General features: G+C 39.5%; 1 protein-coding gene across 8 annotated transcripts; it reads left to right on the top strand.

Moving 5' to 3' along the window:
* The first annotated feature begins 369 nt into the window (after positions 1-369).
* On the top strand, positions 370-27930 carry CPAP (centrosome assembly and centriole elongation protein). Of its 8 annotated transcripts, none has more exons than XM_073339350.1 (16): positions 370-436; positions 1665-1819; positions 3954-4077; positions 6830-6977; positions 9930-10035; positions 10347-11979; positions 15595-15727; positions 17101-17266; positions 19129-19371; positions 19998-20097; positions 23118-23218; positions 25022-25123; positions 26107-26247; positions 26328-26412; positions 26505-26625; positions 27578-27930. In XM_073339350.1, the coding sequence occupies exons 1-16, from the start codon at positions 427-429 to the stop codon at positions 27768-27770; spliced, it is 3561 nt and encodes a 1186-aa protein (XP_073195451.1). In that variant the 5' UTR covers positions 370-426; the 3' UTR covers positions 27771-27930. The 8 variants fall into 8 exon arrangements, 6 of the variants coding, with proteins under 6 accessions (XP_073195451.1, XP_073195456.1, XP_073195434.1 ...); XM_073339333.1 differs by lacking the exon at positions 370-436 and adding an exon at positions 459-1066; XM_073339342.1 differs by lacking the exon at positions 370-436 and having other exon boundaries at positions 1460-1819.

Raw genomic sequence — 27930 nt, 5'->3', positions numbered from 1 at the left:
GCCAGCAGTCCTGAGATGTTGTAGGCTGTCCTGAGAAACCCTCGGCCCCTAAAAGCCTGAGGCTCAACGTAGCTCATAGTCACCCCCCCAACCCGGGAGGCGGGGAGGGGTCGCCCGGTGGGGTGGGGCGGGAGCTCCCTCAGGCGGAGCCGGGGGCGGCAGGAGCAATGTGCGGAGGAGGAGGCGACTGATGATTCAGTCGCGCCCTCTAACTGCCACAGGCTGGGGAAGGGGGGGGGGGGGAGCTCGAGATTTACCATTGAAGCCCAATAACGTCCCGGCTGCTGGCCGAGGCTCTCGGGAGCTGTAGTTCGAACGCCGAAGCCTCCCTCCCAGCCCGGAGAGGAAGTCGTCGAGTTGGGACTACAACTCCCACAATACCCCGGGCCCGGCATCGTCCAGCCTGTGGCGCTGGGAGGCCGCACGATGGCGGCAGGTCTGTAAAGGGAGCTGGCGGGGGGCGCTGGGCCGAGGGGCTGTCGGTGTGTAGGGCATGAGGGAGCCGGGCCGAGGCCGTGCTCGGCTCAGCGGGTGCCTGGATGGGGGTCGCGCGGAGTAACTGCCTGGGTGCGCAGGGCTGGGGGGGAGCTGTTGGGCGGGGGCAGCAGCTGTGGCGGTCCCCTCCTGGGAGGGGCTGCTTTCGCGCCCCCACCCCCCCAGGTGTTGAGGGAGGGGTGAGGTTCTTGGCGGGGGGAGGCTGTTGTGCCCCCTCCCCCCCACTATTCACGGCGGGTGATGGTGAGGTACGCGCACCATTGGGACAGGGCAGGCGTTGGGCCCCGTGGCGGGGTGTCCCTCGCTTGTAACAGTCGTGCCGTGGTGAGTCCCTCGCACCCAGTGGTTGTGTCAGGGCGTGAGGCACGTCGGCCCGTGTGCAGGCGCTGGGGCGGGGGAGATGCTGCGGGTGATGAGGGCGAATGCCGCTGTGGTTTGTTCTGCCCTCCCCGCAGCTGCCCTGTTGAGTGCATGAGGGGACTGTTGCCAGGCTTGCTGCCCGCTCGCTTCAAAACTGATGTGATGTCCCACCTGCCAAGCCTTCTCTGTCAAGAGGGAGACGGTCTCCTTCGTACGTTCAGCTAAAGACATTTTTTATTAAAAGCATCGACTTCTCATGAAAACAGGACTTTTGCTTTGTGTGCTTTAGACCCATTGGAAAACTCCCTGGCCGGAATTGTCAGGGCTTGACGTGTGTAGTCTGGGGAACCCTGTCGCCCCCCGGGGTTGTAATATGAGTGCCCGAGTGGGAACTTTTTCACGTGTAACTTTAAATACCTGGAAATACCTTTTTTTTTTTTTTTAAAGTTGAAAACCAAACCGATATTACTTTGCCAGTTGTACTGCTGCTTGCATAACAGATTAAATTGAAATTCATTTTTCCAGATGGCCACTGCTGCAGATTTAAATAGTGAACAAAATTTTATCATACACTGGATGTCCAATACTTCCTGTTCCAGAGACATACTAAATCTTAGTTTCCATGTTTGGAAAACAAATAGAGAGATAACAGTCATCTGGAACTGTAAACATTATAAGTCACCCAGTTAAAATGCTGCATGTTTCAAACTGCATTTCTATAAGTGAAGACTCCATGCATGAAGAACAAATCTTGGAGTCTGGCAGCCCAGGTGGACTTCAGTTAAATACAACTGAAACAACTTTTCCAGTTGCAGCTTTTCATTTGGTCAAGAAAAAACCCATCTTAACACTTAAAGATGCTCCAGCTCTGTGGAAAGCCCCTAAAACTGACACTGTATGTGATGAGGTGGATGATCAGAATGAAGCAGATTACAGTGATCCACTTCTACAAAAGCTTGAACAGGTAAAAAAAAACATTTTTTTCCCTTGACATGCATTCATTAGGATTTCTTGTTATAGTCTATAATTACATCTTCTGTTAACTGCAAGGTGACTGCAGCTACCTAAACATGGCAAGAGGTATTGCTTTTGCTTTCAGAACAACGCTAGTTTAAAGAGTGAATTCCAAATCACAGTAAATCATTAATCTAGCTCTCTCTTCTTCATAATACTCAATATTAAGGGCCGAACCCTGGTCCCATTCTGAAAGTGAGTTGCTTTAAGTTAGAGTATTTATTTGTTCAGCTGTTTTAGAATGTTCCATCATCTGTTCCACTGAAGTTGAGAGAAAACAATGCAGTTTTTAAAACCTGTAGTACTAAAATGTTAAAGTGTAGTTGGAAATCTGAAAGCTAAAGAGACCCAGTGAGGAATTTCAGTTTTGTTATCCATTTCTTCTATAGCAAAATATTCTGTTAGTCCTTAGAAAATTTCTATGCCAATATATTTGGCTTTAAAATCTCTCTCCATTTGAGTAGTTTTGCATCTGGGGAGGAAATGACATACTCTGCCTCTGTGTGGGCATCGGGCTGCACTCATTTAGGTGACATGGCAGGATCAGGGACCATAGGATTGAACTGGACAGCTGAGTACATCACTACATGTGATCACATACTGGGTGCACAGCTTTATGTTTGGACATACACTAACAGCTTATTTTTTAAGTTAAATTTAGATGAGGGAAAAGATTATAAAACCAGACGTGGGTAATCAAGATAAAATTTGTAAACAGAAGATGAATCTTTTGAGTCTTGAGTAGACTTCATGTTTTCGAAGTGCTGTTAAATTTTTTTTTTTGTACAATATTTGCAATACTTCTGCACTAAAGATGAATGAGGAATAAAGGAATATGCAGCTTCTGGAAGCTACTTGAATTGCCATTTGATTATAATTCTTCTTTAATTTGGGTTAGGTAGATAAAGTATTGGAGTCAGATTATTATGAAAACAAAGCCCTCTTTGATAACATTGAAAATAAAATGAGACACTCCAGATCAAAATGTCACAACTCACCCTAAAAACTGTTTTTTTTTTTCAAAAGTATTTTACATATGAATAAGTAAATGAATACATCACCAATATGGAATAATGATGAGGTGCAAAGACTATACGTTATTTTATGTTGATATTTAAAGAGGAATTGTTGATGGTGTAAAGAGGCACAAGGTGCTCTTTAAACCAAGCATTGATGTTCTATTTAGAAATCATTTTCTAAATGGGGTGTGTGTGAGTTGTGGTATGTTTTGGAGGTGGTTACTTTCCTGTTTGTTTAATGAAGACACCAGCATGAGGATAGAACACTTTTGGAGGAAGTACAATTTAGTGGTAAGAATACAAGAGTTGGAGTCAGGACCTGGAATCTGTTCTCAACTTGTCACCTCTGTTCATGTTTGAGTAGTATTTTACTTTTGCAAGTAATCTCTTTGTTTTCAATGGGATTTCCTGTGGAATAAGGCACTATTATGTAAGGGTGGCAGTTAGTGGCCCATAGTTGTCACTTAATACCTCTGTACTTTAATCAGTATAAAACTTCCCTACCTCACTGGGGCATTATGACTCTAAATGGTCTTTAGTGCTTCTTTTTTTCATTTGCTCTGTCAGATCAAAGCCTTTTCCTCTGTAACTAATTGAGATGTCACATGTTATATTATGACTTCAAATAAGAAATGAGCAACAGGATGAATTCCTATGATAAGGATTTCATTTTCATTAGATATTTCAAGTATTAATAAAAAGGTACTAGTACAAACGTAAGTATTAGCCGAATCTTGATATTTTTCAAAAGAATTTTACAAAAAAAGTCTTCAAGGTGGGGTTTTCTATATAATTTACAAGTTGGTCCGTTTAAAGGCTAGGGGAACTATTAAAGAATTGGGCACTGATGGAAATAACTTCAGTATAATTTGTTTTAAAATGTACCATTAGTGAGTGAAGGGCTTAGTTTTAACATAGCTTGTTTACATCCTGTTCAAATGCCACTTGTTATAATAAAGCATCTTCAGGCAAGAAATATAACAAGCATTTCATGCTAGTTAATCTCATATAGATTCTAAGAAAACTATTGACTTCAAACACACTTAATTTTTATGCTTGATAAAGCTAAAAGAAATACAACAGCAGAAACAAGAACAGCTGAAGAAGCAACAGATGGAACAACTTCAAAGGCTTATGGAAGAGCAAAAGAAACTACTTATCATGGTATCTGGCCATCAAGGACTTTCTGGTAAGTGGAGAAGTAAAGTATACAGTATACCTTAAGGAAATTGAACACTTTAATTTTAATATTCTACTTAAAATGTTGAGTACTGTTTTCACACACTATCACAAAACTACTGGATTAGTCCCCAGGTAAACACTGCATTATTTAAAATAACATTTTAAAAACTGGTGTCAGAGTAGCAGCCGTGTTAGTCTGTATCTGCAAAAAGAACAGGAGTACTTGTAGCACCTTAGAGACTAACAAATTTATTAGCGCATAAGCTTTTGTGAGCTACAGCTCAGTTCATCGGCTGCATAGAATGGAACATATAGTTAGATAGATAGATAGATAGATACAGATCAATTGGAAGTTACCATACAATTGTGACAAGTTTTTTTTTTTTTTTTCTATCTCCTGCTGATAATAGCTCATCTTAACTAATTAGCCTCTCACAGTTTGTATGGTAACTTCCAACTTACCTGTGTGTGTGTGTATATATCTTACTATATGTTCCATTCTATGCATCCGATGAAGTGAGCTGTAGCTCACGAAATCTTATGCTCTAATAAATTTGTTAGTCTCTAAGGTGCCACAAGTACTCCTGTTCATTTTAAAAACTACTACTCAACATTCATATTACAGTAGCATCCAAACACCTCAACCAGGACTGGGTTCTTGTTGTGTTTGGTGCCGTACAAACACGTAGCATGGTAGGGCCCTTGCTTTGGAGAACTTAGTCTAAATAGAAAAGAAAGAAAAATAGTGAAAGCTCGACAACATAAAAACAAAATTAAAAAATGTGAATCTTAAACTTTCCCCCCAAAACATTTCCCTTTCTCTTCTCTCTGTTCAGCTGTCTCAGAAAACCTGCTTCATCACTGTTGACCCTAAGTCCCTTTTTTCACTCTTCCCCACCCCACAGAAATACCCTTAGGCTTCATCTGGAGGGGAAGGAAAAAAAACCTTTGGCTACAGACTGGCCAGATGTGTGTAAAAGTACCTGGACCCCTATCCATAGGAACATGTGACCAATCCAATTCTGGAACTGCTGTCTCCTCCTCGCAGAGACAACAATATTGTAATGGAAATACAAAGCATAATGCATTTTTTCCGCTCCCCCTTCGAGACTATGCTCGAAAGTCAGAAGATCTGAGTCAATGATGTCAACATCCAGCTAGTTTAAACACTGCCTTACTTGCCACCACCTGTGTACCAGAATCTCAGTGGAGATAGTGCTCTATCCTGGATGATTTTTCTTTTGTTTCTTCACATACACAAGAGTGAATTACTACAAAAGTTAAACGACAAGGAATTCATCTGATCTTTGAAGAGCAGTTTATCTTCAGATTCTATCAGTGAGAAACAGTGTCTAGATCAGCAGTTCTCAAACTGTGGGTTGTGAGCCCGTTTTAATGGGGTTGCCAGGACTGGCTTAGACTTGCTCGTGCCAGGGACTGAACCCAAAACCCCAGTGTCTGGGGCTGAAGCCTGAGAGCTTCAGCCTTGGGCAGTGGGGCTGAGATTACAGGCTCCCTGCCTGGCAAGGGCTTTAGCTTTGCCTTCCCCCCCCCCAACCCCCTGGGTAGCAGGGATTGGACAGGCTCAGGCTTCGGTCCCACCTCCTGGGATCATGTAGTAATTTTTTTTTTGTCAGAAGGGGGTAGTGGTGCAATGAAGTTTGAGAACCCCTCGTCTAGATGCATCTCTGAAAATGTAAAGCGATTGGAAGAACAAGGACCACAAAAATACTACTGGTTAGTTAAATTTATTGAAAGACCCAATTTTCTAGATAAGCTGGAGTCTTTTCATAGTTACTGATCTTAGTATCTTCCTAGGCTACTGTAAACGTTTAGTTTTCTTTTAACTATTTGTTCACTTGATGGTAATTGAATCCTAGTTGCCTGTCAATAGACTATATATTTGTCAGCCAATGGGCCTAATTCTACCCTTATTGAAGTCCAATGGGAGTTTTGCCATTCACTTCAATGGCAGCAAGATCAGGTCCTTTATATCGTGTGGCCTCGTGCTTTTTAACATTTTTGTCAATGAGCTGAAAGACAACATGAAATTATTACAGATAAAGTTTGCAGATGACACAAAATTGGGGGAAATGGTAAATAATGAAGAGGACAGGTCCCTGATACACAATGCTTAGATCACTTGACAAGTTGTGTGCAAACATCAGTATGCATTTCAGTACCATCAAATATAAAGTCATACATCTGGGAACACAGTATGCAGGTTGTACTTACAGGATGGGGGACTCTATCCTGGAAATAATTGACTCTACTATTGGAGTATTGCGATCACAGTGGATAATGAACTGAACATGAGCCTCTAGCGCGATGCAGAGGAAGTTAGACTTGATCATAGTCTAGAAGTGGAGAATAAAAATTTGATAATAGATGATTTTTCAACCTGGTAGACAAAGATATAACACAATCCAATGACTAGAAGTTGAACATATTCAGAATGGAAATAAGTGCACATTTTTAAATGACCCTAAGTATCCATTGGAACAACTATCAAGAGTTGAGGTGGATTCTCCAACACTGGAAATTTTTAATTCAAGATTGGATGTTCTAAAAGATAAACTCTAGTTCAAAAAGGAATTAATTGAGGGAAGTCTCATGGTTTTGTGTTACCCAGGTTAGACTAAATAACAATAGTCCCTTTTGACTTCGTAATCTGTGAATCGCCTCTAAGTGTTGTTCCTGGTTTTTAAATACAAGCTGAAAACTTGTAGAAAAAAAGACAAATATCCATGATTTCATAGGAGAAAGCACTTGGTGTCCAAAACAAAAGATGGAAAACTCTGTTGGAGGTGAAGACAGTGACGCTGATCATTTATGTTCAAGAAATGTAGATTTGTCTGGAAGTTCCAATGGAAGAAAATGCTTACAAGCAGCTAACATAGAGGAAAGGTAAATATAAGCTTATATATAATAGTTTTATCCAATCTTTTTTGACCAAGTTCTAAGATTGATTGAAAGTGGTTTAAAATTTAATATTTGTATTCGAGTAGTATCTAGAAGCTCCAACCAAGTGGGCCCCCATTCTGATAGGCATTATACAGAGATATGGCAAAAGAAGTCCCTGCCCCTAAATTCTTATGGTGTGGCATAACAGGTGGATGAAATAAATGAGTCTAGGGATAAGGTAATGGTAAACCAAAATCATGTTTTGGCATAGCTTTACTGTGCACAACTATAGTTGTAATAAGCCAATCCAGTAGCAGTAATCACAACTTTCTCTGGCATAGCCATTATCAGGTGGCCTTTTTCTGTAAGCATCATGGCAGAGGTGAGTCTGAAGGAGAGATGTGGAAGAGGATAAGGTGATGACTTTATACATTTTGAGGAGTCATTCTCTTGTGTGTGGGTGCAGGGGAGAAAGAATGAAGGTGTTTGGGGGGTAAAATGGACTAATGGGTGGTAAAGACTGGCATTACTGATGAAGCAAAACCAAAATGAACATGGGGTTAAATAGAACAGGGCTAAATTGTGCATGTCTTTGAAAGCATGGACAGGAAGTCTGTGTTTGATGCAGTGAAAGAGGAGGGGTGATGTATTCAGAGTGACAGGCTAGGAAGATGACCTTAACAGTAGCATTTTGAATGCACTCAGTGCAAAATTGGAGAAGTCAAGACACAAGGGGTATGTCTACACTGCAATAAAACACCTGCAGTTGGCCCATGTCAGTTGACTGTGGCTTGCAGGGCTATAAAATTGCAGTGTAGATGTCTGGGCTCAGGTTGTCACCCGGGTCTGGGACCACTCTCTGTTCTTGGACATCTACACTGCAATTTTATAGCCCTGTGGCCTGAGGTCCATGAGTCTGAGTCAGCTGACATGGGCCAGCAATGGGTGTTTAGGGCAGTGTAGGCATTTGGAACATGACCAGATCCTGGATAAGAGATTGACATAGTGGAAGGATCAGGTCTTTGACATCCATTGTAAGAAGAAGCAGCAAGATTTAGACGTGCTGTGACCGGGGCCCTAGTGGGGAGCCAGCTGAGGTCACTCAATTAGGGTGAATGGCAAAGAATGGGGCAGACAATACCCATAAAGCTGGTGGATATTCCAATACCTAGATTTACCAAGACAGCATAAAACAGTTTCTTTATTACCTCACTGGTTAGAAGTCCAAACAACACAGTTCCCTTAAAAGTGATCCAGCCTCAGGCCTTATTCCAGGTACCCACATCAGATATGATGAAAATTTCTGTAAATCTTATTTCATCATATAAAAGAAAAGGTTCTACCAATCCCAAAGGATCAGACACATTACCTCCCAGGTTAATAAACGTTTCAGATCTTACCCAAATACATGCTATAGCCAATTCTTATTAACTAAACTATAATTTATTAAAAAACAAAAGAGTATTGTTAAAATATCCATCCATCCACAGACATGAGTTCAATTCATTGAGGTTCAGATTCACAGCAGAGATGGTGTAGTTGGAAAGAGTTCCTTTAGAATTCAGTTCATAGGTCACAGTCCAATGTCCAAATCTCATATTCAGAGCGTACCAGCATAACTAGGACCTTAGTCTTGTGACTCAGATGTCCCCTGATGAAGTCTAAGCAGATCTGAGATGACAGAATCAGGACCCAAGGATCTTTTATACAGTTTCATGTCTTTTGACAAGTTGGAATTCCTCAGGGAACAAAAGGTAATTAGGATGACTTTGAAGGAGGTCCATCACTGATACTTAGCTATACGAATTAACATAAGTCATTTGCTTGTTCCTCCACCATTCACAGTACATTTCAAAGAGAGATGAATAGTGAGATAGCCCATGTTTACAATTCATTTACATGATAGGATGTTCTTTTGACTGCTGAATTATCAGAATACAGCAGAGACAGGGACTGTTGATTACATTGTCCACCCTACTCATACATATATAAATACACAAAACCACAAATATTATCTCCCCACATTTCTTCTGTGGATTATTTATTTTGCAGGATATTTAACCCTTTCTAGTTATGCGTCACATGGGCCTTTCATGGTTACTTAAAACAAATGTGATAAAATACAGTAGAACCTCAAAGATACGAACACCAGAGTTACGGACTGATCGGTCAATCTAACATCATGTGAAACCAGAAGTAACTAATTAGGCAGCAGCAGAGACCCAAAAAAAAAAAGAAGCAAATACTGTACTGTGCCTGTATTGCTTCTTAAAGGTAGAGACATCTGGGCTTCCTGTCCCCACCCCTATCCCCACATACAGGGCACCCACCTACTGCTAGGAAGTGAAGATACTGAGATTTGCAGGCAAAGCTGTGAGCCTCCATTGCAAACCCAAGGAAGCTGGAGCACAAGCAGCACTGGGGTCTGCGCTGCTTCCCTATAAGCTGTGGGTGCTGTTTTCACCCCCTCCTGTGGCCGGGGGGGGGGGGGGGGCCTTTTCACCACCTTACCCTGTCCCGGCAGGTGGATGTGCTGTTTTCGTCACCACCACCTCCCCTCCCAATCCCAGTCAGGATGGGGACAAGCTTGCCTGGTAAAGAAACTGCCTGCAAGGAAGCTGCCTCTGGAAACTGGCCTGGAGTGTGAACTGCTGGAGCCAGAGCTGCATTTTATTCAGAGTTAAGAACCTCCATTCCCGAGGTGTCCGTAACTCTGAGGTTCTACTGTAATATTATTGTGCTTGTCTTTGAGAGTCACTGGTAATCTAGCATATTCTTCAAATTAAATAGCCTTAGCTTTGCCATTGGATACCAAAATGACTGAAGAACTTCTTGATTCCTTACCTGCTTATATAATTTTCATATGTTGTATGATAAATTATATTTTTAATTGCATTGTCAAACAAAGATTTAACTTTAACATTGCAGTTTGTAATTTAAAAAAAATTATACTAGGCCTATTAAAGCTGGGATTCAGGAGAGGAAACAGACGTTTGAAGAATTCCTTGAAGAACAGATACGATTAGAAGACCGGCGCCTGAAGCAAAAAGAGGAGCAAGAGGTTGTTTATTATAAATACTACAGTTATTTATATACCTTCCTAAAACGTACTAGAAACTTTACAAACATGTGAGAAGACAGATCCCTGCCCTGAAGAGCTTACAACTTTATATATGCAATATTCAAGTTCTTAAAAACAATTATTCTATTTTTAAGATTCTGACCTTCCTTAAAACTATAGTGGGACAGGTACTGTGTAACTTTACATATTAGTAAGCCTTACTTAGATAAGTCTGTAAATATACTTATCCATACTACAATGGAAGTTTTAATGTTGTCCTTTGATTTTTTTTTATTTTATTTTATTTAAAGGAAGTAGGAAGGTCAACCTTTCAGAAACTACAGACAAAACGGCCCTTTCTGAAACGGGGAGAAGGCTTAACTAGGTTCACTAATGCCAAATCTAAAGTAACTAAGTATAAAGAAAGCAAACTGATGACTCAGCAAACTACTTTGGAGGACAGAAACGTTGTTAAAGCGGACAGACCACAAATACAGCGGAAAACTGCACCTTTAAGCAAGGAACAAGTTTCTGAGAATTTTGCTGTGCAGTCTAAAAAATGTAACCGAGCTGCTAAAATAATAAATGATTCTGTCTTCCCTGTTCAGAAGGCCATAATACTCAAGAATCATAATGGAAAAAATGTATCGCCACCAACAGCGAGACTGCAGACTGAGAAGAATCTTGATGGGCAGTTCAAAGATTCTTTCAGATCAGAAATCAACAGCAAATTTGAAAATAAGGAAAACATAATGGATTTTGCCAGGCCTACTGACAAATTTTCAGATACAGAAAAGCCTCAGCTGTCCACAGAGTTTACCAAAACTTTTTCTCTTTCCAAATGTTCTACAAGTTACCCTGTAAAAGATTCAGAACATTCTTTTGAACTTTCATTCCAAAATAAGTTGGAAAACTGGGAAAAAGAAAAAGAAAAAGAGAACATAGAATTAGATGAATTTTTGTTTCTAGAACAGGCTGCTGATGAAGTATCTTTCTCGAGTAATTCCTCATTTGTACAAAGGTTCTTGGATCGAGATCAGCAAATTTCAAAAGGCCGTAGAATGTCTTCTACCCCTGTCAAAGCAATGCCACAGCAGATGAATGCACTAGATATTATAAATAAAAATAAAAAAGCAGAAATTATCTTACAAGGAAATAAAAATGACAGGGCAGTTACACATACAATCTTGGATTTGAGGGCATCTGTTAGACTAAGGGACCAATTCAATAAAACAGATAGTAAAATATTTCAGACTTCTTCCACTGTGGCATCTCCAACTTTCAAAAGTACTGAATGGAATGTAAATGAAGATAAGGATGATGGAAGCAGTGTCATTACTACAGAGTCTGAGGAGGAACTTGAGACTACCGTAAAATGTTCAAATGAAGATGCTAAAAAGTTCATTTTGAGCATCAGAGAAGATAATCCAGCATTCTGTGATTGCACAGGACCTGTCAAAGACCTCAGCAAAGAAAGCAAAAGTAGGGATGTTGATCTTGACTTATCAGACAAAGATTATAGTAGTGATGAATCCAATGTGCTACCAAATCAGAGTAATAGCAAAGTGTCTGAATCTCAAAGAAGAGTTTCATGTACAAATAGGAATAAGGTTGAGTTTGATGATGAAAGAACATGGACTGACCTTGAAGAAAATGAGATTCAGCATGAAGTACCCCAAAATGATACCATTAAAGTACCTCCACAAACTGACTATTACAATAAAAGTGAAATGGCTGCCCCAGATAAAACAATAAAGAGGAAGGTCGCTTCAATAAAGAAGGGAGATGATTTGCCCAAACAGAGTGTGACAGATGGTGATGCAAGTGCACCTCCCACATCAGACCTCATGATGAAACTCTTTCCTTCACTGAAACCTAAACAGAAGCCAGGCTGTCATGCAAGGCATGAAACCAAATCAAATGTGGGACAAGAAGAACCAGGAGGTAAGAGAATAATATATACACACAAACTTCACTGTAGATTGAGCACTAGGTGTTCTTAAAACATGCAATCAAAATAATGGAGAAGAATGAAAAAATTACTGGTGTTGACTTGCAGTTTCTGTTAATTATCAGTCATGTGAATTTAGTGGGTGCTGTCATAAACTGTTGCTGATTATTGCAACCGTTCAGCACAGAGCAATAGCTAGAGCATGCAAATCTGTGGATATCCGCGACTCGTTTTTATGGCTTGGATGCGGATACAAATTTTGTATCCATGCAGGGCTCTTGCAATTGCATTAGAAAAAATGTTTAAGTGGCCAGTGACATGATTTCAAAAAATTTTAACTAGATGCTCAGATCACTTTATAGATTTTATTAATTGAAATTACTGAAAGGGATTTGTACCAAATATCAATTTTTAGAGTCTGATTCTCCACTCATTTATACTAGTGCAAATTATGAATAATGTCAGTGAAATCTAAAACTATAGTTGTCAAAATAGTGTAAGTAAGGGGAGAATCAGGCCCTTAGAACTTAGTTCTAGAGTGGGCTGAAATTTGAGATTTCTGGTTTGCAAGAAACTTTGCTACTTTGAAATTTTGGTTTTGTTCCAAATCAGAATAGAACCAAATTTATCAAAATTTCTTGTGAACTGGAAATTCTGAATTTTTGGGGGAACACAAACACTTGCTATTTCTGAAACAAAATATGCTCCCTGGGTCTGGAAGCTGCTGACTGAAATTTGACACTCTTTTCATTTTCACGACTGCTAATAACCTCAGTAGTCAGTCAGTTCTGGGACTTCCAGGGTCTGCATCTCCCAGGGCTGGCCACTTGGGAATCAGGCTGCACAGAGAGTCTGCTGGTCTGAGAGTCTGGAATCGTTGGGGTCTCTGGCCCAGGGATGTCCATCCAGATGATGGGGTTGTCCTGGAGCCATGGATCCTGGAAGCCCTAAGCCCAGGGTTTCCAGGCTCCCAGTTCTTTGAGCTTCCTGGCTCCACAACAGGGAGGCTTGAAGCCCTGGTGTGACAGGGCTGCTCTTAAGCTGTGGACCGTGGGAACTGGGTTCCATCAGAACCCTACTAGTGACTTGACAAAAGTTTGTTGAATCTGCCCTGGTTTCACGAGACATTTTGGGTTCAACAAACTTGTGTTGTCTGACAAAACTCCGATTTGTAAAAAAATTTTCAACCAGCTCTACCTAATTCATAATTAAGGCTACGTTTTAGTCTTGGGTATTTTTAGTAAAAGTCACAGACAGGTCAGGTAAACAAAAATTCACGGCCTGTGACCTGACCGTGACTTTTCCTAAAAATACCTGTGACTAACACTTGGTGGGGGCTGCCCAGGGGGGTCGCAGGTGCTGGGGAAGGATGGCCTGGGTGCTGGGGAGGGGGACAGGTGGCAGTGCATGGCTCGGGACCCCCGTTGGCAGGGGGACCCCTGCTGGTGCTGGGGAGGGGGGCGGGCAGTGGCATGCATTCCAGGACCCCTGCTCCCCTCCTCTCCCCCTCCCCCCAGTAGCAGCAGCAGAATTTGGGTGATGGGAGGGGGCAGAGTGGGCATGGAGTGGGATGAGGCAGGCCCTGGGCGGCGCTTACCTGGGGGTTCCCTGGAAGTGGCAAAATCCTCCTTGCTCAGCTGCTAGGTCGAGCTGTGGCCAGGCAGCTGTGTGCACTGCCTTCACCTGCCGGCACTGCCCCCGCAGCCCCCATTGGCCGCTTCCTAACAATCTTCAGAGCACAATTCTTCTTCCTACTAGAGAGTCAATCTTTGGGATTGTAGCTACATTTCCTTTGTTAGTTTTTCATCATCCTTTACAGCAACCTAATTTTAATAATTGTTAGATTTGCTGGTCACTAGGATTTTTTTTTAAGTACACAAGCTGATTGTTCTAATGCAAAATATGTGAGGGAATATTGTCGGTTTTGGTTTTGTTTTTTTTGCAGACCTGGACTTTGTTAATGGTTTAGTGGTTATAAAATGCACTGCAGCCTCTGCGTTAAGAGTTCATATCCTGGGATGTTCGGTTTCCTAGGCTATTGGGGCTGGGAGGATGGACTCAGCTGGGAGGATGGACTACATCTGTGTATGTAGATGATTTAGAAACAACTGTATTACGTTGTCAAATGTAACGCTTAATGCTTGGCTGAAAAGTCTTAGAAGTGAGAGACTTTCCCCCCCCATTGTTGTCAATCTGTATCCACATCTGCCTTCTCTTAACTATTGGAATAAATTCAGCAATTCTAATAAACCCTTACTGGAAAAATACTTAGCAAAATTGATCAAGATAGGTACTAAAATACAAAAAGCACATTGCTGATCATTTAATATCTGGCAAAATAATTTTATACCATAAACAGGGTATGGATTCAACTTTGTCTTGTTATCCAGAATATACTTGCTTGATTTTTTTTAATTAAAGCCTCTAGTGTTATGGTTGAGAAGAAAATTTAAAAAAATGTCAGTGTGTAATCAGTGCAGAGAGAACTGCCGCATTAATTTCAGGAATGGGTTTATTCAGATGCGCACTGACAAAGATTTAAACATCAATATTAACTGTTTCATTCCTCATGTAAGAAAGGAGATGGAGGATCATAGATCTCCACAAGAAACTTTGAGCACCATTTCACTTCGGTGCCCTAAGTAGAAAGTGGTTGGGAGATACCTTTCTTTTTTTCTTTTTTTAAACTTCCAATCAAGAAGAGCCTAACAGAGCCCATGGGTGTTTTCGACCTTTACATCTACAAAGCTCACAGCAGCAAGACTCGCAGCCTGGATCAACAGACTTAAGCTTGCAGGGCTCATACCATTTCTGAATTTCTGAAGCCTACCCCCTTCTCCCTTGGCTTCAGAGTCTGAGCTGCTACTTCGAAGAGCTGTCTACACTGATATTTTTTAGAGTACTGGTATGAGCCCTGCAAGCTTAAGTCTGTTGATCCAGGCTGCGAGTCTTGCTGCTGTGAGCTTTGTAGATGTAAAGGTCGAAAACACCCATGGGCTCTGTTAGGCTCTTCTTGATTGGAAGTTTAAAAAAAGAAAAGAAAAGGGGGAAAAAAAAAAAGATCTAGATCATGCCCAAGTCTGTCAATCCGGGCTGGGGGCTTTCTGCTCTTTGCTGGGTAGATATACCTACTGAGGTTGAGCCAGGCTCACCGAAACGAGAGTATGAACAATCATACTTTGAACATCTGCATAATAAACTTCGAAGTTGGTCTTATTTTGCTGACCTGCATGGGCAGAGTTTATTTTGTGGGCACTGCTTTTGAAGAGCCTGACCACCTCCCGTCCGCCTCCTGTATGAACCCTGATCATAACTTCAATGATAATTACTCTATTTTGAAGACTAATTCAGATTTAAATTTGTAGTCCTTGCATACCCTGTTGTGCCTGTGCAACAAATACATTCAAAACCTGAGATGGTTGAATAAGAAGCACAGATTGCTTTGACAAGGACTGACTTATTTATCACCTACTGTATTATTTGGAGACTAGTTATTTGTGCCTCAGAGTAAGATCAACTGATGAAATCACTTATATCTGACAATTTAGTGTATACTTCAACACTCTGTATGAATGTCTCTTAACTTGGGTATGCCTGTTCCTTGATAGGAGACATTGTTCGATCCCGGGTACTAAGAGAGAAGCTTGTTGAATTGGAAACAGAAATTGAAAGATTCAGAGCTGAAAATGCATCTCTAACAAAACTCCGTGAAGAACGAGAGAGCTCCTTAGAAAATCTCAGGTAATTTTTCATTGGGAGTATTTCAGTTTATTTTATTTGCTTAGTAAATACATTTCCTTAACTGTTTAGTTAGAGCTATTTTATAGATAGGCAAATGAGCAAATCTGCAGGTAAGCACACTAGTATTGGATAGTAGTAAATATTACAGAGATCTATTTCAGGGGTGGCCAAACTTACTGGTCCTCTGATGATCTTCAGAAGTCTGAGTGCTGGGTGCACCTGCTTCCACCCTGCGGCAGGGTGGTGAGGTTCTGGGCTTCAGCCCCACGAGTGGTGCCTGCCAGTGCTTGGGGCTTCAGGAAGAGTGGGGCCTGAGCCCTGGCAGATGCCTCCTGCTGGGCTGAAGCCCCTAGACTCCCTTCCCACTGGGCAGAGGCCCTGAGCTCCACCTGCCCCCCAGTCTGGTAGGTTGAGAATGGAGGGGCTCTGCAAGCCACACTTTAACTGTAAAAGAGTTGGCTATGGCTGGTGAGCCACAGTTTGGCCACCCGTGATATATTTAGTATACAGGTAAGTAACTGGCATCTCTTAGAATATAATAGTATAGATAGGTAAAAAAAAGTTTGACACTATAGGTAGTTTAAATGTACAACATGCAGTAAATAAACTGTATAATTAATCACTCAAGTTGCTACTCTAGAAAATGGATCAAAACATGATTTAAAAAAGCTATACCCAACTTGTTCAGTATGAAAGCTCATATGGTTGGGAGATTTTTTTTTTCCCATATACTTTATAGATTGTTTTAAATGACTCAATCTTTTTTTTAAAAAAAAAATAGAATAAGATCAGTTTTCCAGAGCTTGATGCTTTTACCTGGTGTCTTGCTAAAGTGTGACTATGATGCTGTATTTTTGATCATTTTTTTTGATATATTTTTTTTGATATTTTTTTTCTTTTTTTTTGATATTTTTGATGTATTTTTGAACCTTCCTGGGCTCACGTAGGCTGGAAACGGGGTAGAGTTAGGGATGGAGGAAGGAGAGGGAATGCCTTATATTAGACGATAGCGATCCCTTTTGCCAATTAAGGAATGTTATTTGCAGCCTCTGAAAAGAGGTTCTGTCCAGTTGTCAGTCAAAGCAACAGTAAATATGGAGCGGATTCTTGTTAGTGGGAACTGCGAAGAGATGATTCTTAAGACTTCAGCAGTGGCAGTGAGGAGACCCTTCTAACTAAATATATAGTATGTGTAATTTATTTACATTGGAAAGTCTTTCTGGGAACAGGAGATACTACTATTTTCAGTTACCGAGGAGTAAAATTCTAAATCTTAATTTTCTCCTTTAAAAAACAACACAAAAAAAAATATAAATACTCCAAACTTGAAGTTGTTCTATTCCAGAACAATAAGCTACCTTGTGTAATTTCAGGAGAGAAATAGCCGACTTTGAACAGCAGAAAACAAAAGAATTGGCTCGGATAGAAGAAGTTAAAAAAGAAGAAATGAGAAAACTGCAAAAAGACCGTAAAGTTTTTGAAAAATATTCCACAGCAGCTAGAGCGATGCCAGATAAAAAGGAGCGTGATGAAATTCAGGTAAGAAAAATATAAAGATTGTTCTGATCTTCACAGTGAAACTTCAGCTTTTCACAGTTGTGCAATTTGGAATTCGTAGATCCTGTTAATTTGAAGGGGTTTGATAGGAAGGAAAATATATATAAATAAAACTAGACCAAGATGACTGGCATCCATTAGTATTCCCACATTGAAAATCACAGGCTTCACATAAGTATCGTTTTGCTTTAGTACGGTTTTTGTTTTGCTTTGTATTTTAAAGAACTGTTGTCTTTCTGTCAGACTCCCATACCAAAAAAGGTGCAGAATGGCACTAACAAAGAACATGACATCAGACCAATAAACTAAATCAAGTTACAAAATATTACTGTAATAAGTATGTTGCAAACAAATTCATTCGCTGTAGTGAATTGAATGCAAAATTGAACCTGTATCAAGCATCGTTCTGTCCATAATTGTTGCATGCCAAGCACAGTTTTATCTCATAATAGATGTTGATTATAATGTGTCTGATGCATAAACATGTCTTCTCTTTTCCATCATGTTTAATCCTATTGCTTAGAACAAGATAAGACTTGTTAGTCACTACTAGGGTGCATAGCACATTCGTGTTGCTAAAAATGTCTGAATAATGCAGTTTATTGTAATCTTGGTATCTTTCCCTCTAGCTTTTAGGATTTTGGATTTCTTTTTTAATATCTTACTAAAGTTAGTGATTGAATTATCCATTATTATTTGGTTAACTCAATCTAAAGTGATCAAAATAAAAGGTGACAGTTATTTAATTCAAATTACTTAATTCCTGATTTCCTGTGAGCTTGTTTGGGGAGGGAAAGAGGAATAGAAAATTTGTTCTTGTTTTTCAGACTGCCCTAAAAATCCTTTTATTTGGTATTAAGTTTGTAACTATACATGATTGTGCTTCCTGGCCCATCATGCCAAATGGACTTTTTCTATGCATATTTATATATAATATTCATTTTTTAATTTTTTGGCTTGAAATGTGAAACCAAATATAATCTACATGGCAGCATGACTCTTGTCAAACCATCTAGCTAGACATCTCTGTATAATAATGATACCTAGTTATTATGTAGCATTTTTAATCAGTAGATCTCAAAGTGCTTTACAAAGGTGATATCGTTATCCTTATTTTACAGATGGGGAAACTTAGCTTGCTTTTTCTTAATTAAAAAAAAAAAAGACAAGAATACAATCTTGAACACTATGAAGAAAAAGTCCTTTTCCTTCCCTAGGACCTAGGGTGAGATTCTGTGTTACACTGCACACAGAACTTACAGCCCAGGGAGAAGGTGAGGTAAATTGTCTTTTAAGCCTCCTTTGCACCCTCCCTATCTTGGGCTGCTCTGGAGGCTGGAGAGGCCACCCATATAACTAGGCAGTCCTGGGGGAGGGACCTGTCTACAATATTGCAGGCTGCCCAGAACCTCTGTAGTGCTGTGTGCTGCAGCCCCATCCTCAGTATGCATGCCCCTGAGGCCAGGTTTGTGAAGGACTCCTCTGAAGCACTCCAGTTCCTGTACCAGGGTAATCCCCTGTTCTAACAAGGGAAGGCTTTTATGGCTCCTTTACACTGCTCTGGACCTTTTATCTAGTGTAAAGGGGCCTGAGTAGGGATGAAGCTCGCTGCCTGATTGGGAGAGAGATCAGGTAAGTTATTAATACAAAGTAGCTCCTGATTTTAGGAAAGAAAACACGCTTCCTGCCCTTCACACACAGAAGATTTTACTAGTTTTGGGTCACTGTCTTCTGTGCTGTCACTGCTAATAAAACATTACTATTTTCTCTAGTCTATGTTTTAATACAGCAGAAAATGACTGGTTTGTATCCTCCTACAAACAATTGATAAATATTTTTCTAAGGCTTTAAAACAGCAGCTTGCAGATTTGCAGGAAGACTTAAAGCGAAGAGAAGCAAAATGGTCGTCTACTCATGGTCGCCTTAGAAACCAGATAGAAACCTTAACAAAGGAGAACACAGAGTTAAGAGAGGAGATCAAAATCATGGAAAGATTTCGTCTAGAAGTTTGGAAGAAAGCAGAAGCTGCTGAAAGCAACAGGAAGGCTGAAAGTTCTGGAATGAATTTGAAGAGAGCAGAATCTATAGTAAGTTGTTTGTTTTGAGGTGTATTAAACTGATTTTTGCAGATGCATAGTGAGTTTTGGCTCATTGATATTTTCAGTTGGTATTCAGAAGAGACCAGTTGGATGTTTCATTTAATTTAATGGGGGTGTATTGGTGTTTGTAAGACAGTACACTGCTGTTGACTTCTACTGCCCCTATAAACCTGGATTTTCACTGTGTGCAGGTACCATGCTCTCCAGGATCTTGCTCTCTCAAACTGAATTATTTTGGAGTTCGATAGGGAAATCAGGTACAATTGACTTTGGTGCCTTTGCACTCTAAAGATTATCCAGTGAAACCAGCCAGTCTTCACTGAAGGATTTTACAGTTAGACTACTAAAACTTAAACTAATGTAAGGAGGAGTATACTTATCCCTGGTTAACTGCACCAAGGTAAAATTCTGGGATTGTGCATAGTGAGGAAGTAGAGGAAAGAGGAGCTCAGTCTTTATTCCCTTCACAATATACTTTAAAAGTGTATAATTAACAGTCATTGCTATAAAAATTATGGACAAGTGGTCTGTGTTGATGAGTGCTATGAATAAACCATTCTTGAACTGAATAAACCATTCTTGAACTAAATAAAATCTTTATTATGTATTTTCAGAGTCCATCAACTAGATTTAAAAAAAAACAGTTTTTGTCTCCAGTTCCTCAAGTGGAAAAGAGTAGCAAGATGAATGGCAAAGGTTATTCACCAGTAAAAGGTATAAATATTTATTTAATAGGAGAATTGTATTAACTCTTTAAAAGAAAATTGCCAGTTTTAATGTTTGTTTGCAGCAACTGATAATTGGTAATATCTTTATTTCCCTCAGGCAATGCATGTATTAAATAGTCCAAAAATATAATGCATGTGAAAGTTTAAAAATCAGACTTAATGCTCTGATAAATAATAAATATCGTCTTGGATAAGATTGTGGAGAAAGTTGTGGACACAGCTCTCTCAGTATGTACGTGTGTCCCTGATTTCCTTCCCACTCTGGGTACAGAACTGGGTATGGCCCAGAGACTGCATTGGTCAATGATCTCCTGGCAATGGATGAAGATAAGGTATCTGTGCTAGCAGTATTAAATCGATCAACTGCCTTGGATACCGTTTTGATCACCAGGTAGTGTTCGCGTGCTTACAGACTCTAGTGGGAGAGCACAGGATTGCTCTTCAGTGCTGTGATTATTTTCTCTCTGAGAAATCACAAAAGAGGTAGTTGGAGGCAATTTCTGAAGACCTCTAAAGTAGTGGGTGTTGCAGGGTGCCATTCTATCACCTCCTCCTGTTCAACATATATATGGGGCCATTAGGCGGGTTAGTAGGAAAGCATAAAGTATGTTTTCAGTATGCTGATGACACCAAAAAGTATATCTGTCATTTTCAACTTGGATGATGTGACTCAGACAGCTTCTAACTAAGATTGGGCCATGAATGACTGAGTTGGCTGCTCAGTCCAGATCAGAATGAGGTAAAAGTCGAGGTGATGGGGAAGCAGCTGGAAATAATTGGTCCCTTGGATTTGAGGGAATCCATCCACTATTAGATACTAAGATTTGCATTTTAGGAGTGATTTTTTTTTCAGATCCCAGCTGCTGTTTGACTCTCCAATTACAGCAGTAGTCCAGGTTTTTTTTTGTTTTTACATCTGCGTCTGGCTAGGAGGTTGCAATCTTTCAGATGTGAACCTTGCTGCTGTTTGCAATTATCTTAACGAAAGCATAGCTATGCACTCTATATGGGGTTACATCTTTAAAATCATTCAAGGAATGAAGCTGGTACAGAATGGTGTGGCTCACTTACTGAGTGAGGCATTTTGTTGGGAGCATCTGATGCTACGATCTTCACTGGGTGTTTGTTGGTCTTTGGGTATAGTTTAAGTCTTGGCTTATGACCTATGAAGCCTTATCTGTCTTGAGACTGGTGTACCTGAGAGATCGCCTTTCTTTTGGTCCCAGGTTGCCACAGCTACAGTCTGCAGCAGTGCCTAAACTGGACATCCCTCACTATAAAAGAGTGGGTAGCTGGAAGGACATTTCTGTTCTCTGTGAGGGTTTCGAGATGCTGGAAATTGTTCCCCTCACTTGTTCCAAACCTTCCATGAATGCTGCAAGGACACACCATTATAGGGTTATTTTGGAAAAGAACAAGGATGAGCTTATAAATCAAAAGGGGTAGAAAGGAATCTCTCTGTAGGTGTTTTGCTGGCTGAGTTCCTATTGGAATGATTATCTCAGTGCTGTTGTTTCATTATATAATTAATAAATGAGTTAGGCACCTAGAGCTTTGAAAAGGTGCCTTTTTTATAATTTGAAATCTATAAATAAAATATAATATAGATAGCACATTTATTATGACTTTCATAACTTAAATTGAAAAGGAGTACTTGTGACACCTTAGAGACTAACAAAAATTTATTTGAGCATAAGTTTTCGTGAGCTACAGCTCACTTCATCAGATGCATGCAGTGGAAAATACAGTGGGGGGATTTATATACATAGAGAACATGAAACAATGGGTGTTACCATACAGACTGTAATGAGAGTGATCACTTAAGGTGAGCTATTACCAGCAGGAGAGCAGCGGGCGGGAGGAACCTTTTGTAGTGATAATCAAGGTGGGCCATTTCCAGCAGTTGACAAGAACGTCTGAGGAACGGTGGGGGTGGGGATAAACATGGGGAAATAGTTTTACTTTGTGTAATGACCCATCCACTCCCAGTCTCTATTCAAGCCTAAGTTAATTGTATCCAGTTTGCAAATCAATTCCAATTCAGCAGTCTCTCCTTGGAGTCTGTTTCTGAAGTTTTTTTGTTGAAGAATTGCAACTTTTAGGTCTGTAATTGAGTGACCAAAGAGATTGAAGTGTTCTCCGACTGGTTTTTGAATGTTATAATTCTTGACATCTGATTTTGTGTCCATTTATTCTTTTATGTAGACTGACCAGTTTGACCAATGTACATGGCAGAGGGGCATTGCTGGCAGATGATGGCATATATCACATTGGTGGATGTGCAGGTGAACGAGCCTCTGGTAGTGTGGCTGATGTGATTAGGCCCTATGATGGTGTCCTCTGAATAGATATGCGGCACAGTTGGCAACGGGCTTTGTTGCAAGGATAGGTTCCTGGGTTAGTGGTTCTATTGTGTGGTGTGTGGTTGCTGGTGAGTATTTGCTTCAGGTTGGGGGGCTGTCTGTAAGCAAGGACTGCTGGAAATGGCCCACCTTGATTATCACTACAAAAGGTTTCCCCCCCCCACTCTCCTGCTAGTGTTAGCTCACCTTAAGTGATCACTTTCATTACAGTCTGTATGGTAATACCCATTGTTTCATGTTCTCTATGCATATAAATCTCCCTACTGTATTTTCCACTGAATGCATCCGAATAAGTGAGCTGTAGCTCACGAAAGCTTATGCTCAAATAAATTGGTTAGTCTCTAAGGTGCCACAAGTACTCCTTTTCTTTTTGCGAATACAGACTAATATGGCTGCTACTCTGAAACATAAATTGTAGCTCTTTGCTACTATAGCAAGCAATAATATATCTGAGGTAACACACTTAACTGGATATTAATTCTTCTTGAGTAGCTGAAGATACTGCTTTCAAGTTAACACTGCACATGAGATATGCAGATATCCAGTATAGTTTATCATTCTGATCATTATATTTGCTTATAACACCCAAACTGCTTCTTGGCTGCTGAGATGATGTAAAATTAAGTTTTTATAATTTGAACAGGAAAGCCTTCTAGAAGACCTAAATCAGCACCTGTTAGTGATGGGAGTAACTTTGACAAGACAGTGATGACACTAGAAGATTCCTCGAGGACTTTTATGATAGTAAGTCCTGTACCAGAATGTTGTCTATTTTGACTCGATTCCAAATAATAGTTATCTGCATTACATAAATGTGAAGCCTGAAAAGTGATTTGTGGAACTACCATAAGAACACTAGACAAGATTTAGTAATGACTACAATATTAAACTACACTTTGGTAATGCAGAATACTTGTACAGAAAATTACACTTGCATCTAGTATTTGGAACCATATTTTTTTTGGTTACAGCAGGGGGAGATGTTTGGTAATGTTCAATTGTAGCTAAGCAAAGTATCTTACAAAATTTACCGAATTTTAATAAATGTTTGTAGAAAAAACTGGATGTTTCTCTTTTCTGAAGAAAGAACAAGTGGATTTTGTAAAAATGCAGGTAGTTGAGACATAATACATCTTTATCAATTACTGTATGTAGCATTTGCTAGAAGTATATGAAACTTGAATAATAATTCTGTGCCTTGGAATCTGTTGTTACTGATGATTTAAGTTAAGCACCAGATTGGAATTTGTTATTATGAGATCCACTTTAACAATCTGGGCAAAAGCTGATTGCCAAAACCTAACAAATCTTGTGTGTGGATTTGTCATTATCCAATAAGCTATATCAGATCTTTTCTCTAGGTGCTTTGGGTTGATGATTCTCTTGGTCCCTCCTTGCTTTCATGAGCTGCCTTCTCACTTCCCGAAAAATCCCTTAAGTTTGGCTGCGTAAAAAAAGATACCAGATGTGATAGAAAAGTTAGATTACCTTTATGTTCCAGAAAAATCCCACAAAAATGGAGCTTGATTTAATGCTGTCACATTCCAGGTTGCAATCCAGACTAGTGAGGGGCTGTCTCGTCACCTGCCTTGCAACTTGGGGTGTTTCACAATGCTTTGCTTCTGTAAGCTCCCAAGCTGGGCCCCTAACAAACAGCATGCAGGTCACACCCTAAGTGACTATGTAGAGCTGCAGGCCTGCCATCTCACTCCAGCTTCCATGAGCCTTGGTTACTACTTGCAAGGTGATCCCAACACACTTCCAGTCCCAAATTTCCCCCCAAAACATGTTCTGCACTCTCCAGCTTTCTCACATTTGTTGCCCCTCTAAGGGGATCCATATCCAACAATTTGTTACTTTAAATGGAGTTACCCACACAATTCAGTTCAGAGACAACACTGGACTAGTTTTGATCAAAGAATAAAACAAGTTTATTTAATTACAAAGAGAGGTTTTATGTGAAAGGCATTAAAGTAGAAATGGTTACAAGAGAAATAGAGATCAAATGCTTCCTAGTACTAAAACATAACACTCCAGATTTGGTTCAAGGTGAAATCAAGGGAGAGATAACTTAGGGTTTTTTTTGCCCCTCACTTTATAGCTCAGTCCCCCTTTGAAATACATTTTCCTTAAAGCTACCCTTAAATGAAGTTCATTCCCGCTGTGAGGCTGGAGTTTTGAGGTGAACCAGGTTTCATGCTGCTGTTTGCTAAGATGCAGATGTTTGTTCAAGCCCCCCTTTGTCAAAGAATGGCCACTTTGTAGATTTACACCTGGCAAGAGGCTTGTCCTTTGTCTTTGAGAAACAGGTTTACCCCCTCCCCAGACTTGTCTGATAAACAAACTTCAGTCATGATTTCAATTTGTTCCTAATTTTACATGTAATATTGTATGTATTTCATCGTGATATTGACAGTGAGTTATTAGTTTTCAAATGATACCTCACAGGACATAATTTGTACAATGATTATTACAGTAGTGTGGAGGGTATTAATACAGGGTTGTACTCTGTCACAGCTGCTTACTAGAGAAATCTTTTCATTTCAGGACATGTCCCCTACTGAAACGTGTGTGCCATTAGAGTCCCCTTTTCTTGTGTCTACAGGTAGTGAAGAAATACAGGGAGAAGTTAACTATCCTGATGGAAAGGTAGGATCAGATTTCCTTTACGAGGCTACAGAGAATAGATCTGGGCAATTAATTAACTCTTTCAGGGGAACTCATCTTTGTCAGGGCTGCGGTGCCTCTCTTGTTCAATTTATATATGGGGCTGTTGGGTGGGTATCCCTTTCATTTGTGAGGCATTTAGAGTCTAAGATAAATGTTAAAATCTAAATACCTAAATCACTTCCATAAAAATTGTGTGTTGTAAACTGTTCCATATATACACATAGGATGGTTTCTTACTTGAGTCCAATTGGAAATGACCAAACCAGCAAAAAAAGGAAAACGAGGGTCTCATTTGTTTCTTGTACACACTCCCCCCACCCCAATCAGTCTGTCTTATACTTAGTTTAAGTTCTTTGGGTCAGGGACTGTCTTTTTATTCTGTTTGACTATTAGGTTAGGTGCTGTACAATGTACATGACTGAGGCTCCCTAGTGCTATGATATTAAAAATGATATTTCCAACCTCTATTTTAAATAAATAAAGTCTTTGGGCCATGTGCCCAATTTAACAAGAATTTATACAATTAAGGGAAAAGAAACTACTTTGTTTGCTTATTGGAGAAAATTATTGGAGAACTGGTTTGACAAAATGTGAGAAACTGTTTCAGGAATGTGGATGACAAATCCATAAATGGTTATTCCTGTGTGTTGCTTTCTGGTTCCACAACAGCGTCTCTGACTGCATTTTATTACTATTATTGTGTCAAACCAGACAATGGAAAGTTATGGAAATTCAAGGTTGGATGAGAAATGCAAACAAACTTTGGCTCTCAAAGAGCTCAGTCTTAAAGTCTGGGCAAAAGTCAGACAAATATTCGTCTAATGCTGATTTGCCTGTCAATAGCTCAAACTCTGTCAAACTGCTAAAATGACCAAAGAATTTAATTTTAATTGAAATTATTGTTGGAAACGTTATACCAGTTTTATTGCTGAACATCCACCTTTATGTAATTTACCTTTTAGGTTGAAAAGGTTTTAAAAAATGGCTGTCATCTTATATTTTTCCCTAATGGAACACGGAAAGAAATGAGTTCGGATGGAAAGACCATAACTGTAACATTCTTTAATGGGGATGTGAAACAAGTTATGCCTGATCAAAGAGTGGTATGTATCCAAATTATCTTCCTGACAGTTTATATGGCCAGATTTTCTTAAAGACACTTACGATCTATTCTTCTCTATAGATTTACTATTATGCAGATGCCCAGACAACTCATACTACATACCCTGGTGGGTTAGAAGTCTTACATTTCTCAAATGGACAAACAGGTAAAAACTATGAACCTTTTATCTGTATAGTTTAATTTTCATATAAAAACTTTCTATAGTTATTTTGAAACAAAATATGTACATTGTTACAGAGAAGCATTACCCTGATGGAAGGAAAGAAATTACATTTCCTGACCAAACTATTAAGAATTTATTTATGGATGGGGGAGAGGAAAGCATTTTTCCAGATGGCACTATTGTTCGTGTGCAGAGGTAAATTTTTACTTTTAATATACCTACATGTTCCCACACAGTAGAGGGGGGGAAAGAGTTCTTGGCACACTGAAGTTCATCCACCCTTCCTTGAGTAGTCATTTTCTGTGTACAGTGCTTGTCTTCAAGTTAAGATGGATATATTGTATGAAAGGATGAAAAATGAATATTTGTATAACTGTGGTAATCCACTAGTAATAGAAAAGACTTCATTTAAAACCTTATTGAGCTTTTGAGAAGCTTACACTTGAAAAAGTTTGATACATCATATCTGATATATAGAAGAAATGTAGCAGTTTATACTAACTAATGTATTTACACAAAGTACATGTTGTTGTAATCTGCTTTTAAGAGACAGAGTCCAAGCATTCATTTATTTAATTGCATGTACTAATATAGGCCCTAAAACAGGAAAGCACTTTAGCATGTGCTTAAATACTTTTCCTGAATCAGGGACAAATTTGTTTGGGCCTTCCAATGCTTCAAATAGGATGGTAAGCTATATTTCATACCTTGATTTAACTAAATCAAGAATAAACTTTCCAAAGATGCATGTTTCTAATGATTCTCATACTTTTACACTTCAGTGATCTCTACTTCTCCTTCCTTGCTTTAACTATTAAAACAGCCTCTCTGAACTTTTTTTTTAAAAAATTGCTTTCAGAATGCAGCTTTAATATTGTTTAAAATTAACTGCAACACTAGTGATCAGCTGAGAGATTTATCAACTTTATTGTGATTTTAATGAGTTTGTTTTTGACAACTATAAAGTTCTAGAAAAACAGTGCATGCTCTTTGAGAATCTTTACAAATTTCTACATTCAATTAAATTCCTGCCTAGGAATAACTGTTAGTATGGTGTTGGAATTTCAGTTTAAGGCTGGCCCTGTCAGTCTATGTACAGTGCCTTTTGTGTATTTTATATTTAATTGTATACACTCATTTAATACAGAGATGGAAGCAAAACTATAGAATTTAACAATGGCCAGAGAGAGCTGCATACGCCACAGTTCAAGAGACGTGAATATCCAGATGGCACTGTCAAGACTGTGTATGCGAATGGACACCAGGAAACAAAATATGTCTGTGGGAGAGTAAGAGTTAAGGACAAGGATGGTAATGTTATAATGGACACTAAGTTATAACATATGACTTATGAAACTCTTGTAAGCACCTATCACGCTTAGCAAAAGGGTATATTTGTTAAAAAAAACAAACAAACCAGCTTTACCCAATGTACATATTGTACATAATTTTGTTTGTCTAAAATAAATTTATTTTTAAAATAAACAATGATATTAAGGA

Source organism: Lepidochelys kempii, chromosome 1 (genome assembly GCF_965140265.1).
Source record: "Lepidochelys kempii isolate rLepKem1 chromosome 1, rLepKem1.hap2, whole genome shotgun sequence".
In the NCBI taxonomy this organism is placed as follows: domain Eukaryota; kingdom Metazoa; phylum Chordata; order Testudines; family Cheloniidae; genus Lepidochelys; species Lepidochelys kempii.
Note: the sequence above shows the minus strand (reverse complement) of the source record. Positions and strands in the feature narration are given on the sequence as shown.

Bases quoted from the DNA above. Each gene is read 5' to 3' on its own strand.
- CPAP (XM_073339333.1), top strand. From the start codon at position 736: ATGGTGAGGTACGCGCACCATTGGGACAGGGCAGGCGTTGGGCCCCGT. The intron at 15,728-17,100 runs GTAATTTTTCAT...GTGTAATTTCAG, and splicing joins AGCTCCTTAGAAAATCTCAG to GAGAGAAATAGCCGACTTTG. The intron at 25,124-26,106 runs GTAGGATCAGAT...TTTACCTTTTAG, and splicing joins TTAACTATCCTGATGGAAAG to GTTGAAAAGGTTTTAAAAAA.